The sequence below is a fragment of the Gracilinanus agilis genome, chromosome 3, assembly GCF_016433145.1.
Source record: "Gracilinanus agilis isolate LMUSP501 chromosome 3, AgileGrace, whole genome shotgun sequence".
In the NCBI taxonomy this organism is placed as follows: Eukaryota; Metazoa; Chordata; class Mammalia; order Didelphimorphia; family Didelphidae; genus Gracilinanus; species Gracilinanus agilis.
In genome coordinates this window covers 241,926,245-241,942,451 of record NC_058132.1, presented here as the reverse complement: position 1 = coordinate 241,942,451, position 16,207 = coordinate 241,926,245, and the positions used below count along the sequence as shown (strand labels likewise).

The 16,207-nt window shown below is 36.9% G+C and overlaps 1 protein-coding gene across 1 annotated transcript in view; it reads right to left on the bottom strand.

The window, feature by feature from the left end:
* TTN (titin) overlaps positions 1–16,207 on the bottom strand; it is a 328,387-nt gene that overhangs the window by 198,646 nt on the left and 113,534 nt on the right. Inside the window, exons 80-99 of the mRNA XM_044669742.1 lie at positions 15,893–16,174; positions 15,445–15,723; positions 15,042–15,329; positions 14,570–14,848; positions 14,197–14,475; positions 13,793–14,071; positions 13,353–13,640; positions 12,957–13,244; positions 10,709–10,990; positions 10,018–10,296; positions 9,336–9,617; positions 8,879–9,157; positions 7,672–7,959; positions 7,186–7,464; positions 6,799–7,077; positions 6,430–6,708; positions 4,779–5,066; positions 3,576–3,863; positions 1,766–2,056; positions 120–407 (exon numbers count right to left, since the gene is read on the bottom strand). Of these exons, the coding sequence (XP_044525677.1) occupies positions 120–407; positions 1,766–2,056; positions 3,576–3,863; positions 4,779–5,066; positions 6,430–6,708; positions 6,799–7,077; positions 7,186–7,464; positions 7,672–7,959; positions 8,879–9,157; positions 9,336–9,617; positions 10,018–10,296; positions 10,709–10,990; positions 12,957–13,244; positions 13,353–13,640; positions 13,793–14,071; positions 14,197–14,475; positions 14,570–14,848; positions 15,042–15,329; positions 15,445–15,723; positions 15,893–16,174 (5,664 nt within the window). The remainder of the gene's footprint in view (positions 1–119; positions 408–1,765; positions 2,057–3,575; positions 3,864–4,778; positions 5,067–6,429; positions 6,709–6,798; positions 7,078–7,185; positions 7,465–7,671; positions 7,960–8,878; positions 9,158–9,335; positions 9,618–10,017; positions 10,297–10,708; positions 10,991–12,956; positions 13,245–13,352; positions 13,641–13,792; positions 14,072–14,196; positions 14,476–14,569; positions 14,849–15,041; positions 15,330–15,444; positions 15,724–15,892; positions 16,175–16,207) is intronic.

Here is a 16,207-nt window from a genome sequence, read left to right as displayed (position 1 = left end):
CAGTATTTGATAAAATGATCACAAAATAGTTTTAAATCTTGTTTAATTAATAGTTAAGTTACTGTGGAGACACTAAGCACTGAAAAATAGATATTTATTGATTTGACAGGAAAATGTACCTTTAATGGTCACTTTTGATTTGCAAGAGTCACTTCCAGCCACATTGGAAGCTTTGCATACATAATCTCCTGATTCAGTTTTAGTAACTTCCTTGAGTTCCAGAACAGCCGTTCCATTAGCAAAGCTGAAACTGCATTTATCAGAAGGTTTTACTTCTCTTCCTCCCTTCAGCCACTGAATCCTGATGGGTTCTGATCCTTGAACATGGCAACTGAGTTGCAAAAATTCCCCTTCATTTACTGTCACTGGAGTAAGAGGCTGATCAAATACTGGTGGTTTTTTAGGCTCTGGAATTACAAAATATTTTAGTGAGATAAGAAAGGCATGAGGCTTTTGAGTTTCAGGAAAGAAGACTGGACCAATCCAATAATGTTGTCACTAAACAATGATAAAGGTAATGGTTGAATTTGGTTGAATTTGGTTGAATTCATCCTGAAAAAGAATAGCTTTCACTGTCCGTTTATATCCCAAAACAACAGCTGAATATGAAGGTGTTTGAAGAACAGATGAAATACAAAAGGGTTGTACATTTAGGTATATACACAATATCATCCATGCATTTGCACATTGACTAAGTATTACAATTGCGGAACTATCCCTGAATGCAAACTTCCTTGGCATAATGATACATCACATACTATAAGCTGCAGATCATCTATATTTATGCTGAATCCTATACGCTATTGGGTTTACAGGGTAGTTCTTGTATACAAAGTAAAAAACAAAAATCCATGATTCAAATAATCTGAGCCCTCAGATACTTCCCAATGTTTGTTTTGTGTTTTCTTTTTTAAATTCACTCTTAGCTATTAAATTCAGTTATAATCATTTTTATATATTTTAGACCAATGAAACTTAAAACTTCAAATTCAGTGTCCAAGTGAAAACCAATCCCACCGGTATGAAATATACATTTAAAATATAACTTTTTTTAATAGCTAGAGATTAATTTAAGAGAGACAGAAACACTGGGACATAGGCTCTCAGATTACTGAAGTTTTGTTTCATTTTTATTTTTTTTTCGCTGGAGAATAGCGATCATTGTTATGATGACATAAACATACAAAATTTGCTAATAAACTCTTAGTTTGGAGATGTTAGCTGAAATTCAGACTATTCAAATTTGCTAACATTAGTAATGTGGTATGAGTTGTAGGAAGTTTGTGGTAAAGGCCAGTGCCTTACTTGCAGTACTTAGAATACTGATATTCAGGCAGTTTACATGTAAAATAACATCTGTGGTTTCTCTTTTTTTAATGTTGTTCTTCAATACCTTTAGATAACAATAGTCAGCTGAATTATTTACAAAATTTTCATGATGGCAAGACTATGTTCCCTAGAAAAATATGTATCACTTGTATATGCATTATTGTGACTTCAATCTCTAGTCCAGCAAGACTTATTTTGGGACATAAATTATAGCAGCTAAAACTTGGGCCTGTTTTTGTTAAATGATATTTAGAGAACATTAGGCCACTGGAAATAGTGGATATTTTACAAAATTGTACATGTGGACCCACAATAACATTTTTAAAGAATGCACATGTTTTTCCATAACTTTATTTGGTTAAAATCAGAGAAAAGGTCTATTAATATGTAATAAGAACACAAGGACACCAAGAAGATAAGTCTGAAATGAACTGACCTTTGACAACAATTGAAGAAGTGCACAGAGCAGATCCAGCATCATTGGATACTTTGCATGTGTATAAACCAGCATCAGACATCCCAGCTTTCTTAATTTGTAGAAATATGGCATTGTTCTTGAATGATATTTCACAATTAGCACTTGGATGGACCTCCATGTTATTTTTATACCATGCAACAGTTATAGGTTGGGAACCAGCAACTCGGCCTTCAAGTTTAAAAGAGTTCCCTTCTGTTTCTTCCACTGTTTCAGAGAGTTTTTTTGTGAAACTTGGTGGTATGAGACGTTCTGTAAGAGATCATATCACAAACAATAAGGGATGGGAAAAGTAGGTCATTAATAAAAGACTCATCACTGTCTCAGAAATCATTACATAATCTGACTTCCCACCAGAGCTATAATTAACTATTTTTACATCTGGGGCTGGTGGGGGTGAGGGCAAGGGAGGCAAGATTAACTTATGGCACAGCCTAGGAGAGGAAATGAGCCAAGGACAAGATAATGTTCTATGACTAAGGGAAGTATGGCTGCTGGGGGCCAGATGAGAGGCAGGGGAAAAGGTTTGTTGAGAGGAAAATCGAGGTAGTTGAGGAAAGAAGTATCCTTCTGTAGGAAATTTATATATGTTTCCAGGGGGAAAAACATACTCCAGATCAAGGCAGGCAGGGTAAGGGAGAAGGTCTTCCAGGAAGGAAGAAAATGCCAGCAAGACTGGGCCTACTCTAGTTAGAATGGGATTTTAAACTATTAAAGCTTAAAAGTGCACTAAAACATTTATGAACTAAGCCTGCTTGGCAAAAAGAATTCTATACTCTTTAAGCTTTCTAAAGTTTTGCTTATAGTGGTTATAAGTTTTATAAGAAAATTTTATTTAAAAAACATTTTCTTTTTCTTGGCAAATTTCTATTTCTGGAAATAGCATATAGAACTTATATAAATTTGCACCCTGACTTTAAACTGCATAAATGAAGCTCTATATGTTATTTCCAGAAATAGAACTTTGCCAAGAAAAAGAAAATGTTTTTTAAATAAAATTTGCACTTTTAAACTTTAATAGTTTAAAACTACTGTCATTTAAATAATAAATAAATTATCATACAATAGTATAAACCTGCTCTAAAACTTTTGGGACATTCCAAATAATTTCCTATATATTGGTTTGTTTTTTTTAAAACCCTTACCTTCCCTCTTGGAGTCTTGGAGTCTTGGAGAGTGGTAAGGGCTAGGTAATGGGGGGTCTAGTGACTTGCCCAGGGTCACACAGTTAGGAAGTGTCTGAGACCAGATTTGAACCTAGGACCGCCTGTCTCTAGGCCTGGCTCCCAATCCACTGAGCCACCCAGTTGCCCCCCTATATATTGTTTTAACGATGCTTTTTTATTTTTCCTTTCTCTATCTTGCCCAGGCTGTAAGTGCAATGATCACTCACAGGCCCAATCCCACTACAGACTGGTATAGAAGCTTTAATCTTGTCCATTTTTCTGAGGTAAGCCACTCTGCCCTTTCCTTAGGCAGCCAGGAAGAGCTCTGCTTCCAGGACATCACCATCTTGACAATGGACCCAGCTCTGACACTCTTTTAGCTTCAGCCCTACTGCAGATCAGAGCTTCTGAACTCAAAGGATCAAGCAATCTCAGCATCTCTCAGTTGTAGGGATCATAGCATGAGCCACCATGCTTATTACTGCTCAGTTCTCAGAACTGGTATCCTTGGCTTCTTTGTCTAGGTCCTAAGTAACCCACAAATCAGGATGAAATATAAAAGGGCTATACATCTAGGTACACCATCCAGTCTGAGCCTTGCCTACCTTTGATGTTCAACTGGGCTGTACATGAATCTTTTCCAACTTCATTCACAGCATAGCAAGTATACTGTCCAGAGTCTCCTTTGTCAACTTTTACAATAGTCAGATGGGCAGTATTCTCCAGGTAACTAATCTGATAGTTTCCTCCACTCCGTATTTCCTTGTTATCTTTGGCCCAGGTGACCTTAATTGGTTGAGTTCCAGTAACGTGGCATTCAAAGTCAGCACTTTCTCCTACAACAGCGTCAACTGGGGCAGTTGGTATGTCGAAGAAGGGTTTATTCTTTCCCTCTAAAAATGAGTAAGTAGAAACTTATTCTCAGTTTTTATACTAATAAAACATATTGGTTTTTAAAAAAGGGATGTCTCCTTATTACCAAGATGTGAATGTATGTATACATATGCATGTGTATACATATATACATACACACACAGGTATCCCTGTATCCCTTCCACATGATGAGAGTTAGGTGTGCAGTGCCATTATGATCTGGAAAATCCATGTAAAAATTTTTGGTCCTCTGTTTGTACCAGAGAAGTCATCTAAATGTTTTATTTTTCTTTTATGGGGTGTTTTTAGTACCTTATTATAAAATTTGGGCTAAGACTTTGGTCATAGTTTATATATGGAATAATGTTAAGATATCTCTACATTTCTAGCCTTTGTGTGTCATCTTTTGGGTTTTGTGTTCTTTTTGCAAACTTTAATTTTTACTTATTTTAACTTTTAAAAAGTAATTCTGTATATTTATGGTATTAAAATATGAAATGTCATATTATATATAATATTATACAATATTTTATGCATTTCTGAGTTTCTAAATTTTTTTCTGTGTTGCCTGCTACCTTTGGATATCATCTATGGCTTCTGCAAAACTCCTCCCAAATTCCCATTTGATTTCTTATGCTGACCTGCAATATAGGGAAACTGTGATGGGGAAAGTCACAATGTACAGGTATATACATGTATATGTATATGTACATACACACATGCTCATACATAGACACTGGAGAAGGAAATGGCAAGCCACTCTAGTATCTTTTCCAAGAAAACTTTAAATGGGGTTACAACTGAAAATGACTGAACAACACACACACACACACACTCTCTCTCTCTCTCTCTCTCTCTCTCTCTATACATATATATATATATATCTTTCTAAAATTATTTATTCAATAGGAAACAGTTTTAAAAAATACACCAACCTGTGAGGATGAGTCTGGCACTGGAAGTGGCAGATCCAATAGGATTTGTGGCTGTACAAGAGTATTGACCCCCAAGGCTCCTATCTGTTTTGAAAATATTCAGTGTTGCTACATTATCTAAAAATGAAGTCTGCACATTTTGGCCATCTCTCAAAGGTTTACCATCTTTAAACCAAGCCACCTGAATGGGTTCTGAGCCATTTATTCCACATTCAAATATAACTGGTAGACCAACAGTTTCTTGAATGTCTCGAAGTTGTCGAGAAAATGAAGGTGGAAGTTTTTGCTCTGCAAGGAAACAGAATCAAGTAGTGAATGACTGGATATTTCCAATTATAGAACACCCTCTCACAAACTTTGCACGGATAATGAATTTTCTATATGCTCAAAAGCATTATTACATTCTTTTAAGGTAGACCAGCAGTTTCCAAACTTTTTTGGCCTACTGCCCCATTTCCAGAAAAAAATATTACTTAACCCCCTGGAAATTAATTTTTAAAAAATTTTAATAGCAATGAATAGGAAAGATAAATGCACCTGTGGCCACCACTGCATCCCTAGATCTCTGCAGCACCCACCAGGGGGCGGTAGCATCCAATTTGGGAATCACTGAGGTAGACTAAAGGAGAGCATGCTATCTTATTTCAAAGTTTTATTTTGAAGTCATTTTTAAAGCTTTAGAAGAGCACAAAACTGTAGGTTAATTAGGGAAGAAACTGGCTTCAAGGAGGGGATAATCTGCCATCTTTAGGTCATCTTATGGCAAAAGAGATCCACTAGGAGCCCCGCATTTAAAGTGAAATGATGTGTTGCAGGAGAACAAGGGCTAATTTTGGGCATGACCTTCGGATATAGTGTAGAGGGCTTTGGACTTGGGATCAAGAAGACCTGGATTCAAGTTCCATATCAAAGCAGAAGCTATGCAACACTGAACAAGTCATTTGATACTTTTATTTATTTATTATTAAATTATTAATTAACATTTAATTGAATGCTAAATTGTTATTCTGTAACACTGTAAAATTGTAATTGTTAAAAATAATTAAAAATTAATTAACATTTTATAAAAACATTCGGTTTCCTCATGTACAACAGTCATTTTTCAGTTGTATATGACTCTTCATGACCCATTTGGTGTTTTATTGGCAAGGATACTGGAATGGTTTGCCATTTCCTTCTCCAACTCCTTTTACAGATGAGGAAACTGAGGATAACATGTTGTAGTGACTTGCTCAGGGCACATAGTTACTAAGTGCCCGGGTCCTGATTTGAATGTAGGAATATGAGTCTTCCTAATTTGAGGCCTAGATCTATGCACTTTGGTGCTAACTAGCTGCCTCTTAATGGTCCCTTTTAGCTCTAAACTTTTGATTTCTATGGGCCTCAGTTTTGTTATCTTTATAATGGAGCTTAAACTAGATGAGACTTTAAGGTTACTTTAAATCTTCAATTCTATGAGGATTATTATTTGTCATAGTCTTATAAAAAGTTTGAGAGCTAACCAGTGGGGGAATTAGATTAGATAAAGCATTTACTAAATGCTTATTACTAGACATGCACTTCAAAAAATGCATAGTTAAAAAGCACTGATGAGACAATTTAGATGCAGCTCAGAGAAAGGAGGTAGTTCATTAATTTTTAAAATATTCACCTTGAACAGTAAGGAAAGTTGATGATGACACTTCTCCCACACTGTTTTCAGCTTTGCAGATATATTCTCCACTGTCATTAATGTCCACTTGGTTGAAAACCAGTGTAGCAACATTATTCCTAAAATGCATCTTGAAGGTAGACGTGGCTCTTAATTTTGTGTCTCCTTTGTACCAAGACACTGAGATTTCTGGAGTCCCAGCCACTTGGCATTGCAAGGAGGCAGAATCTCCCACAGTCACTTTCACAGGCTCCATTTGTTTTACAAAATAGGGTGGTTCTGGAACATAAGAGAAGATGATCAGTGGTGAAAGAGCTCTAGGGAATGGGCACAGGTCCTAACAAGATGGGATATGTTGTAGGAACCCACCTAATATCAATATTTGTGCAGAGCAAGAATCTCTCCCAGAGGCATTCTCAATGTAGCAATTGTATTGTCCTGCATCTTCCACTGTGCTGCTGGGAATTTCCAGGATAGCAGATTTGTCTGTAGCTGTTAGGCTACACTTTTGGGACTGAGTTATATTTAAACCATTCTTCTTCCATGTGACTGAAATGGGTGGGGTTCCAGTGAAAATACCCTCCAGAATCAACGGTTTCCCCTTTTCTATGCTGTAATCATTTAGTCTCTTCACGAATTTGGCTGGGGCTAGAGAGAACAAGATAAAATGACAAAGTCAAGTATACACATTCACATTCACATACATACACTCACACAGAAAATTTTTAAATAGAAGAAAGAGCATAAAGGACCAACCTTTCACATAAAGATGTGCTGTACAAGAAGCCTTGCCAGCCTCATTACTAACTATACATGTGTAATCTCCACTTTGTGATGTATCTACCTCAAACAGCTCCAGTTCAGCAACTGAATCATCCAAAGAAACATTACATCTGTTTCCTGGTACCAGTTCAGTGCTACCTTTAAACCAGTTAACGTTGAAAGGAGGAGTTCCTTTTATGATGCTCGTGAAAGTTACATTTGTTCCAGTTAGAACATCCATAGCACCAGGCTTCTGCACAAAGGAGGGTGGTTCTAAACACATACACAAACATATACACAAGAAGGTTAATATTTGTATGTACAGAGTAATGAAAACACTTTATAAGCCAGGAAGCACAGGATAGGGCCTTCATACTAAGTATTCAATACATTCAGTTTGAAAGAAGGGAAAAGAACTGATGCTGAAACTGAATCAGATTCTCTTCAATGACCTCATCCTTTTTTTTTTTTTTTACTGACCTTTTACAGTCAAAGCTGCACTGCACTCATCAGATCCAGCAACATTTGTAGCTATACAGGTGTAATCTCCTTCATCTGATTCCTCAAGAGCATTCACAGTCAGAGAACAAGTGTTATCTGTTAGGGTAGTCTGGTACTTTCTTCCACTGGGGATCTCATTTCCCTCATGGTACCAGGTGACAGAAATTGGAGGTGATCCATATACCTTGCATTCCATTACCACAGAAGAACCATATAAGCCATTTGTCTCTTTCAATCTTCTTGTGAAAGATGGAGGGACAATTCGGTCTGAAAAAGGGAAAATCAAAGAGTGACAAACAGCTCTAGAAAAGATTTTAAAAAAGAATCTCCATCTTTTTTGCTAAAGATCTTTTTTTTTACTTTGATCCATGTTATTTGCCTTAGCATAGAAGAATTCATAAGAAATTCATATCATCAGAGGCCTCAAATACTAATCAGCAGGAACTGCTAGTTATATTTCCTAAGATTTCATGTATAGTGTTTCTTTCATTGCTATTCTAGTTCCTTCTTTTTTTAATATTGTACCAAGAAGGTAAGAGACCATGTTGCCTTAACCAAGAATAAAATTTCGTTCTGGTCATCACCAATTGTGATCATTCAGAAAAAAAATAGAGATTTTTGTTTTGTTGCCATTGTTTCAGTTGTGTTCAAGTCTTTGTACCCTCATTTGAGGTTTTCTTTGCAAAGATACTGGAGTGCTTTGTCATTTCCTTCTCCAACTCATTTTATAGATAATACTGAGGCAAAGAGGGTTAAGTGACTTGCTCAGAGTCACACAGCTAGTAATTTTGAAACTAGATCAGAACTCAGGAAGATGAGTCTTCCTAACTCTAGGCCTAGTGCTCTATCCACTGTGCCACTAGTTGCCCCCCAAATAGAATAAAAGCCATTTAAAATGGATTTTTTTCTCAACTTCTCATATAGGACAACTCTAATTTTGGTAATCCCTAGGATATTGGATGCAAGTGACCCTGCTGGAATGGGTCTGCTTACATAGATGTTAGCTCCCTAAGAGCAGGGACTATTTAATTTCTGTCTTTTTATTTTCAGTAACTAGCCTTGTGCATAATAGGAATTTCATAAATACTAAATTGTCCAGAACTGAACTTTTCTTCAAAAGAAGCAAAGTAAGCCCTTTTAATTATTATAAATAATAATTAATGAAATGAAAATGAAAGCAACTAACCTGAAACTTGAATTGAAGCTGTACAGCTATCTTTTCCAACACTGTTTTGTACTTCAAAAGTGTACACACCACTGTCATTTGGTGTTGCATTGATAATCTTAAGACCGGACACTTTGTTGAAGAAACTTAATTTGTACTTGTTGTCAGTAGTCAGTTCTTTTCCATTCTTAAACCATTTAGTACTGAGTTCTGGAGTACCAGCTACTGTACATTCAAGGGTACAAGTATCTCCTGATGTAACGTTGACTGATTCTGGCTTCTCTAAAATGACTGCTGGTTCTGAAATGAGATGCAAATCACGTCCACATTTAAAAGTTAAGTTAAGGTCTATTAAAGATAGATAGCTATATTATGAATCAAGATACTCTAATGGATGTATATATGCTATAATGCCATATCTGTTTGGGGAGATGTTTTCATAATATGTACATAGGTATATAAATGAATCAATACTAACCTAAAACTGAGAGTGTTGCAAAGCATTCCTGCATCCCTGCATCATTTTTGATCTGACAAGTATACTTTCCAGCATTGGCTGGTTCAGCGCTTGTTAGCTGTAGCATTGCAGTATGCTCTGAATAGGAGAGCCAGATGTTGTCACTCTCTCGAACAATTTCCCCCTTGTCTTTGAACCATACCACCGAAATTGGCTCAGGGCCTTCAATGACAGCCTGCAACTGAACTTGGTCTCCAACTATAGCAGAAAAGTCACTTAGCTTCTTTACAAATCTTGGTGGTGCTGATGGAGAAGAGGTAATGCATTGTTAAAAATAATAAGTGGAAAAAAAACTGATCATAAGGAAAGCATCTTAAAATGGAACCACAAAACAAAAGAGCTAAAAATTTCGAGGTTGTTTGTCACTATTAACAAGGGTGAGAGGCTGTGCTGTCATGAAGATGAAGTGGAATACGCCAAACCCATTTCCCTTGCCCTGATCTCAGAGGATCTGAGTGCCCAAATGAACAAGATATCTGTCAGAGTTTAATTGGCAAAGAAAGATAAATAAGGCCCAAGAAAAAGTAAAAAGTAAAAGACAGAGAATGTTAGGGTTGAGGGGGATAAGACCAGGGGAAGACAAAGACGAATAAGGGTAGGGATAGGGAAATAAAATACAAGTTAGGAGAGAACATAAACTAACCTTTTAATACAATAGAGCCAACACAGGTGTCACTCCCCACATCATTGACAGCTTTACACTGATATTCCCCAATATCAGAAGTATCAACGTTAAGAATGTGAATGCTAGTAAGAAAGTTCTCAGACATTATCTTATACTTCTTGCCGCTTCTAAGTTCTCTTTTGTCCTTATACCATGAAACTTGAAATGGGGGAGTTCCTTGGAGCTCACATTCAAGATGAACATCAGAACCTTTCAGGGTTTCAATGGCATGAGGTTTTCTCCTGAAGACTGGGGGTTCTAAAAATAGATATTTGAATTGGAAAAAAATGAAGGAAAATAAGAAATTAATACTAAACATAACAGAAAAAAAAGATTTAACAAATTCTTAGGAAAGAGTTGAATAGGAAGTAGAAAGGCAGCCAATGGGAGGAGAATCTAAATGGAAGAAAACAAAGGCAACCAAGGGGAGGATAACTTAAATAAATGGAGAAAATGTAGCCAATGGAAGGAGAGCCTAGATGGAAGAAGACAAAGGTAGCCAATGGGAGGAGAGCTTAAATAGATAAAAGACAAAGACAAGCCATGGGAGGAGAGCTTAAATAGAAGAGGACAAAAGTAACCAATGGGAAGAAAGCTTGAATAGAAGACAAAGTTAGCCAATGGAAGGAGAGCCTCGATGGAAGAAGTCAAAAGCATCATGAACTCTGACCTTTAACTTTCAAAGATGTGCTGCTACTTGCACTGCCCGCTGCATTGTGGGCCTCACATGTGTAGTCTCCGCTATCTTCCACACTGAGGTTGTGCATTTCAATCACTGCCACAGAGTCCACGAAAGACATTCTGAATTTATCACTGGCTAGGATTTCAGTTTCATTTTTATACCACAACACTTTAATTTCTGGAGACCCGCCTATTTTGCATTCATATCTGGTAGAGTCATTCTCTTTCACAATTCTTGAAGGTTCTAGCTTCTTAATGAATCGGGGTGGTTCTGTGCAAGCGAGGAAACAACATGGATTAGGGATTATGGAACACAAACATTGTTAGGATGTAACAAAGTTTCTTCTGTAGTTTAGGCAAAATACTTCATTTTAGGGGGGAGAAAAACCAAACATTTTTCCTTGAAATTTCGACCAATTGTTTAGCATTTATTGAGGAGTGTTTAGCAAGAACAAAACAGACAAACATGGAGCAAAAGATATTAATTTTAAGAACACACATCAAGTACTAACATGAAAGGAAATTTGTCAAAACAGTAACAGACAAATAATATGTTTTCCTCTGCCTGACACATAATAGGCTTTTTAAAAAGATTTTAAAACTTGGCTGACTGATGAAAAAAGATCCCAAACAATTTTCCCAATTCTCTGGTCCAATACCCAGAGACCATAGAGGTAAAACCAGTGGGCCGAAACTGTCTGGAATCTCCTAAGAGGTAGTAGAATTTGACTCCCGTTATATATAAGAAGTAAATATTTCTGTCCTCTATGTCTTCACAGATTTAATTGCTCTATTGCCAAAAGAAGCATTTTAACAAACCCTCACACTTCTAAATTCACTTCACAAGACAAAATACTGACTTCTCTTTTAGGTAATAACAGTAATAATAGCTAATATTTTTATAGCTCTTTAAGGTTTTCAAAGTACTTTATAACCATTGTTCTTTTTGATTCCCACAAAAAACCTGGAAGCCAGATGCTATTGTTATGTGGAAATATAAATTATGAAAATTGAAAAGTCACAACAGAAGCAAAGGAAGATTAGAGTAATAAGCTATTTTTCAGAGGGTGTCTGGAATGTGACTGATCCTTAATATCTTCATATTTACTAAGATCATAAGACATGCCATCCTCACTCAGACCAAGATTTTGTCTCTGACAATAGCACCAGTGAACATTTTGAAGCTATTAGCTTTGTGTCCCCAACCCCAAACACCTGCCAGGAGACCTTTGGAAATAGCATAGTAGAAAGAACTGGGAGTATGCAGTCCCGGGTTTTAGTTCTGCCTTAGTCACTAACATGCCAATGCCTGACCATGCGTAAGTTATCTCTCTCTCTGAACCTCAGAAAGGTTTCCATACCTATTAAATAAGAGGGGGTTCTCTAAGTTGATCTTTATGAAATTTCTATAAAAATTCTGTGGTTCCTTAGTTGTCCTCAAAACCTTGTTATTATTCAGTGTGTACACTCAGAAAAAGAGGTTAAGAGAGAAATAGAAATCGATGTTATATCTTTTTCATCCTATTTTAACTTTCATGCTGTATTAATTATTGTAATGAATTCCACTTCCTTATCACACTTACTGATTAAAGAAATACTTTCTTTTTGGTGATCTAAAAGGGCCTCTCATGCTTTAAGAAGTGACCATTCTGATATGCTAATAGGATTCAGTAACAACCTATATGTGCCCTATCCATACCTCTTTAAAGACTGCTCATATTTTCTCTCTGCCTTCGTCTTTCCATATTGGACTACTAGATAGACATCCATCCATCCATCCATCTATCTATCTATCTATCTATCTATCTATCTATCTATCTATCTATATCTTTATCTGAAATCCTTTTAATGGGCCAGTGGCACTGATAGAGTTCTGGTTCTCAAGTTAGAAAGACCTGGGTTCAAATTTTCCCTCAGATGATTATTAGCTGAGCCACTCTGGGAAATCACTTAATCTTTGTCAGTTTCAACTTCCTTAACTGTAAAATGGGAATAATATTAACATAGGCTTTCCAGAATTATTGTGAGTATCAAATAAGATAATATTTGTAAAACACTTAGCACATAGTAGATACTTAATAGTCAACACATAGGAAGCACTTGATAAATACTTATTTCTTTCCTTCCTTCCTGTCTACCTATTAAACCATGTTGCTTAGAAAAGCATAATCCAAAATATAGCTGCATTCTTATTTTTTCTTAAAATATAGAAAGTAATGGTATACTCTAGGATATACCTTGTACACCCAGTTGGGCTGAGCAAGAGTCTTTTCCAGCATTATTGCTTGCATAACAAGTGTATTGTCCAGCATCTCCTTTGGCTACTTTGAGAACTGTCAAAGTGGCTGTGTTTTCAACCAAAGTCATCTTATAGTTGCCTCCAGGACGAATCTCCCTGTTATCTTTGGCCCAGGTGATTTTAATTGGTGCTGTGCCAGTTACATGGCACTTAAAGGAACCACTTCCTCCAAGAGCAAGATCTACTGACACAGGTTTTAGATCAAAGAAGGGAGGTACTTCATGCTCTGAAAAGATTAAGAACATATGGTCATAGTGGTGAGGTTTATGTTTCTTTATTCCTTCGTGATTTGAAAACATACATTTTAAGGGGGAACATTGCATGAGCTACCTACCTGAAAGAATGAGCTTGGCACTGGATGATGCAGTTCCAAGAGGATTAGAAGCTGAACAATTGTACTGACCCATGTGACTCTTCTCAGTTTGCAAGATTTGGAGAGTTGCAACATTATGGACAAAAGATGTTTGCATATTTGGGTCATCTTTTATGAGGGCTCCATCTTTGTACCAAGACACTTGAATGGGTTCTGAGCCATTGATGCGGCATTCAAATGCAACTGGGAAGCCGAGGGTCTCCTGAATATCCTTCAGTTTCCTTGCAAAGGAAGGTGGAAGTTTGCGCTCTGGAATGAAATTAGAATAATCCTCATTTGCCAACGAAGAGAGATCCACAATTATTTTTATTTATTTCATTTTTGATGTCCATTAAGAAGTTAAATATGTTAACATGTTACTAGGCACTTAATTTTTTTAAGCACAAAGTTATTATCATCACCTTGAATAACAAGTACAGCTGATGAAACGACGGCTCCAACACTGTTTTCTGCCTTGCAAGTATATTCTCCAACATCACTATGGTCTACTTTGTTGATTACGAGGGAGGCAACATTATTTTTGAAGGACATTTTATATGCAGGAGCTGATCTTAGTTTTGTATCTTCTTTATACCAAGATATTTTAATTTCTGGGGTTCCAGCCACTTGGCATTGCAAAGTAGCAGACTCTCCAAGGACCACTTCAATGTGTTCCAAAGGTTCAAGAAAGTAAGGGGGTTCTATAGTACAAAGGATTATAATCAGTCAACAAAACCAACATAAAATTATATATATATACACATACATACATATATATTTTTTAAAGAAAAGTGAGTACAATAAAAACAGAAAGTGGTCAACACACCTAAGACAGAGACCAAGGCTTCACAAATATCCTGACCAGCCTCATTCTCAATCAGACAACCGTATTGTCCATAATCATCTGTTGTGCTATCAAGAATCTCCAGGATGGAAGATTTTTCTGTCATAGTAATACTGCAGTTTGGAGATTGAGAAAGAGCATAGCCATCCTTTATCCATGTTACTGAAATTGGAGGGGTCCCCGCATAGGTACACTCAAGAACTATTGGGAATCCTGCTTCGACGCTGAAGTCAGTTAATCTTTTCACAAATGCTGCTGGTTCTGTAGCAAAGAAAGCATGAGGGTGAAATTCTAACCCTCCACAACAACTTAGAAAAAGAAATTGGAACAACACAGATTAGAACAAAAAACAAACCTTTCACAAAGAGGTGTGTGGTACATGAGGCACTGCCTGCATCATTGATAGCAAGGCAAGAATATTCTCCACTCTGTAATGGTTCGACATCAAACAACTCCAGTTCTGTAATTGACTCATCTATAGAAATATTGCAGGAATCTCCTTGCACAAGTTCCTTGCTACCTTTAAACCACTTGACATTGAATGGAGGGGTACCTCTTATTACACTAGTGAAAGTGACACTCATCCCAGGTAAAACTTCCACAGGCTCAGGGGTCTGTTCAAAAGATGGTGGTTCTAAATGTTTTTAAAAATTGATGGATAGAGAGAGAGACAAAGAGAGAAAGGGAGAAAGAGAGAAAATCCATCACATAACTGCCTTTGAAATGGGAAGAAAAAAGAAATGATGTAAAATCTATGCAGAAAACAAAGTCACTCCATAAAAAGAGGAACGGAGTTACATGGAAGAAGTATTCCCTTTGCCACTGACCTTGTACAATAAGAACTGCTGAGCATTCATCAGATCCAGCTACGTTAGTAGCCATACAAGTGTAAGTCCCTGTATCTGAAGATTCCAACAATTTCAGACTCAAAGTACAGACATTTTCTGAAAATGCAGACTGATATTTTGCTCCACTAACAATCTCATTTCCATTCAGAAACCAGGCAACTGAAATAGGTGATGATCCAGCAACTCTGCACTCCAAATGAATGGAGGAACCCAGAACCCCATTAATGTCTTTCAATTTTCTTATGAAAGAAGGTGGTACAACACGATCTGCATAGAGAAGTGTAGGCAAAAACAAAAACAAAAAATTGGATTTTGTTGTTCTTGTCATGGTTGCCACAAGAAGAGAAATGGAATAGATCATTTAAATATAATTTCGGCTAACCTGAAACATGAACAGAAACTGTGCAGTTGCTTTTACCCACACTGTTTTTCACCTCAAAACTGTATAACCCCTTGTCACTCATCTCTGCAGAGGGGATTTTAAGGGAAGCAACCTTGTTGAGGAAAGTAATTTGATGTTTGCGATCCGCAGATAATTCTTTTCCATCTTTGTACCACTTAGTAGTAAGTTCAGGAGTTCCCGTTACCAGGCACTCAAGTGCAAAAGGATTTCCAGTTGTGACAGTCATGGGTTCTGGCTTCTCTAAGATTCTGGCTGGTTCTAAAAGAAGAGGTAAACCACCATTGAAATGGAAATCCAGCTCAAAGTCATGTTAATGTACAATTGATACTGTAGGTGGCAGAATAAGATTTTTTTTTTTTTTGCACATAACAGCCATGAGAGGCCAGCTTCAGTTTTTTTTTTCTTTCAAGTAGTCATTATTACTAACCTAATACAGATAAGGCTGCTGAACACTCCCGCATCCCAGCATCATTTTTGACTTGGCATATGTATTTTCCAGAATTGGTGGCCTCAGGCCTCATAAGCTGGAGAGTTGCCACATTGTCCACAAAGGAAATGCTAACATTTTCACTTTCTCTGATGACTTCATCTTTGTCTTTCAGCCAAACAACAGAAAGTGGCTGGAAACCCTCAACTAAGGCCTGTAACTGAACAGGGTCTCCTACAAGGGTTGAGGTATCACTTAGCTTCTTCACAAATCGTGGAGGTTCTAATGAAAGAAATGCAGGGGTTGTAGTAAAAA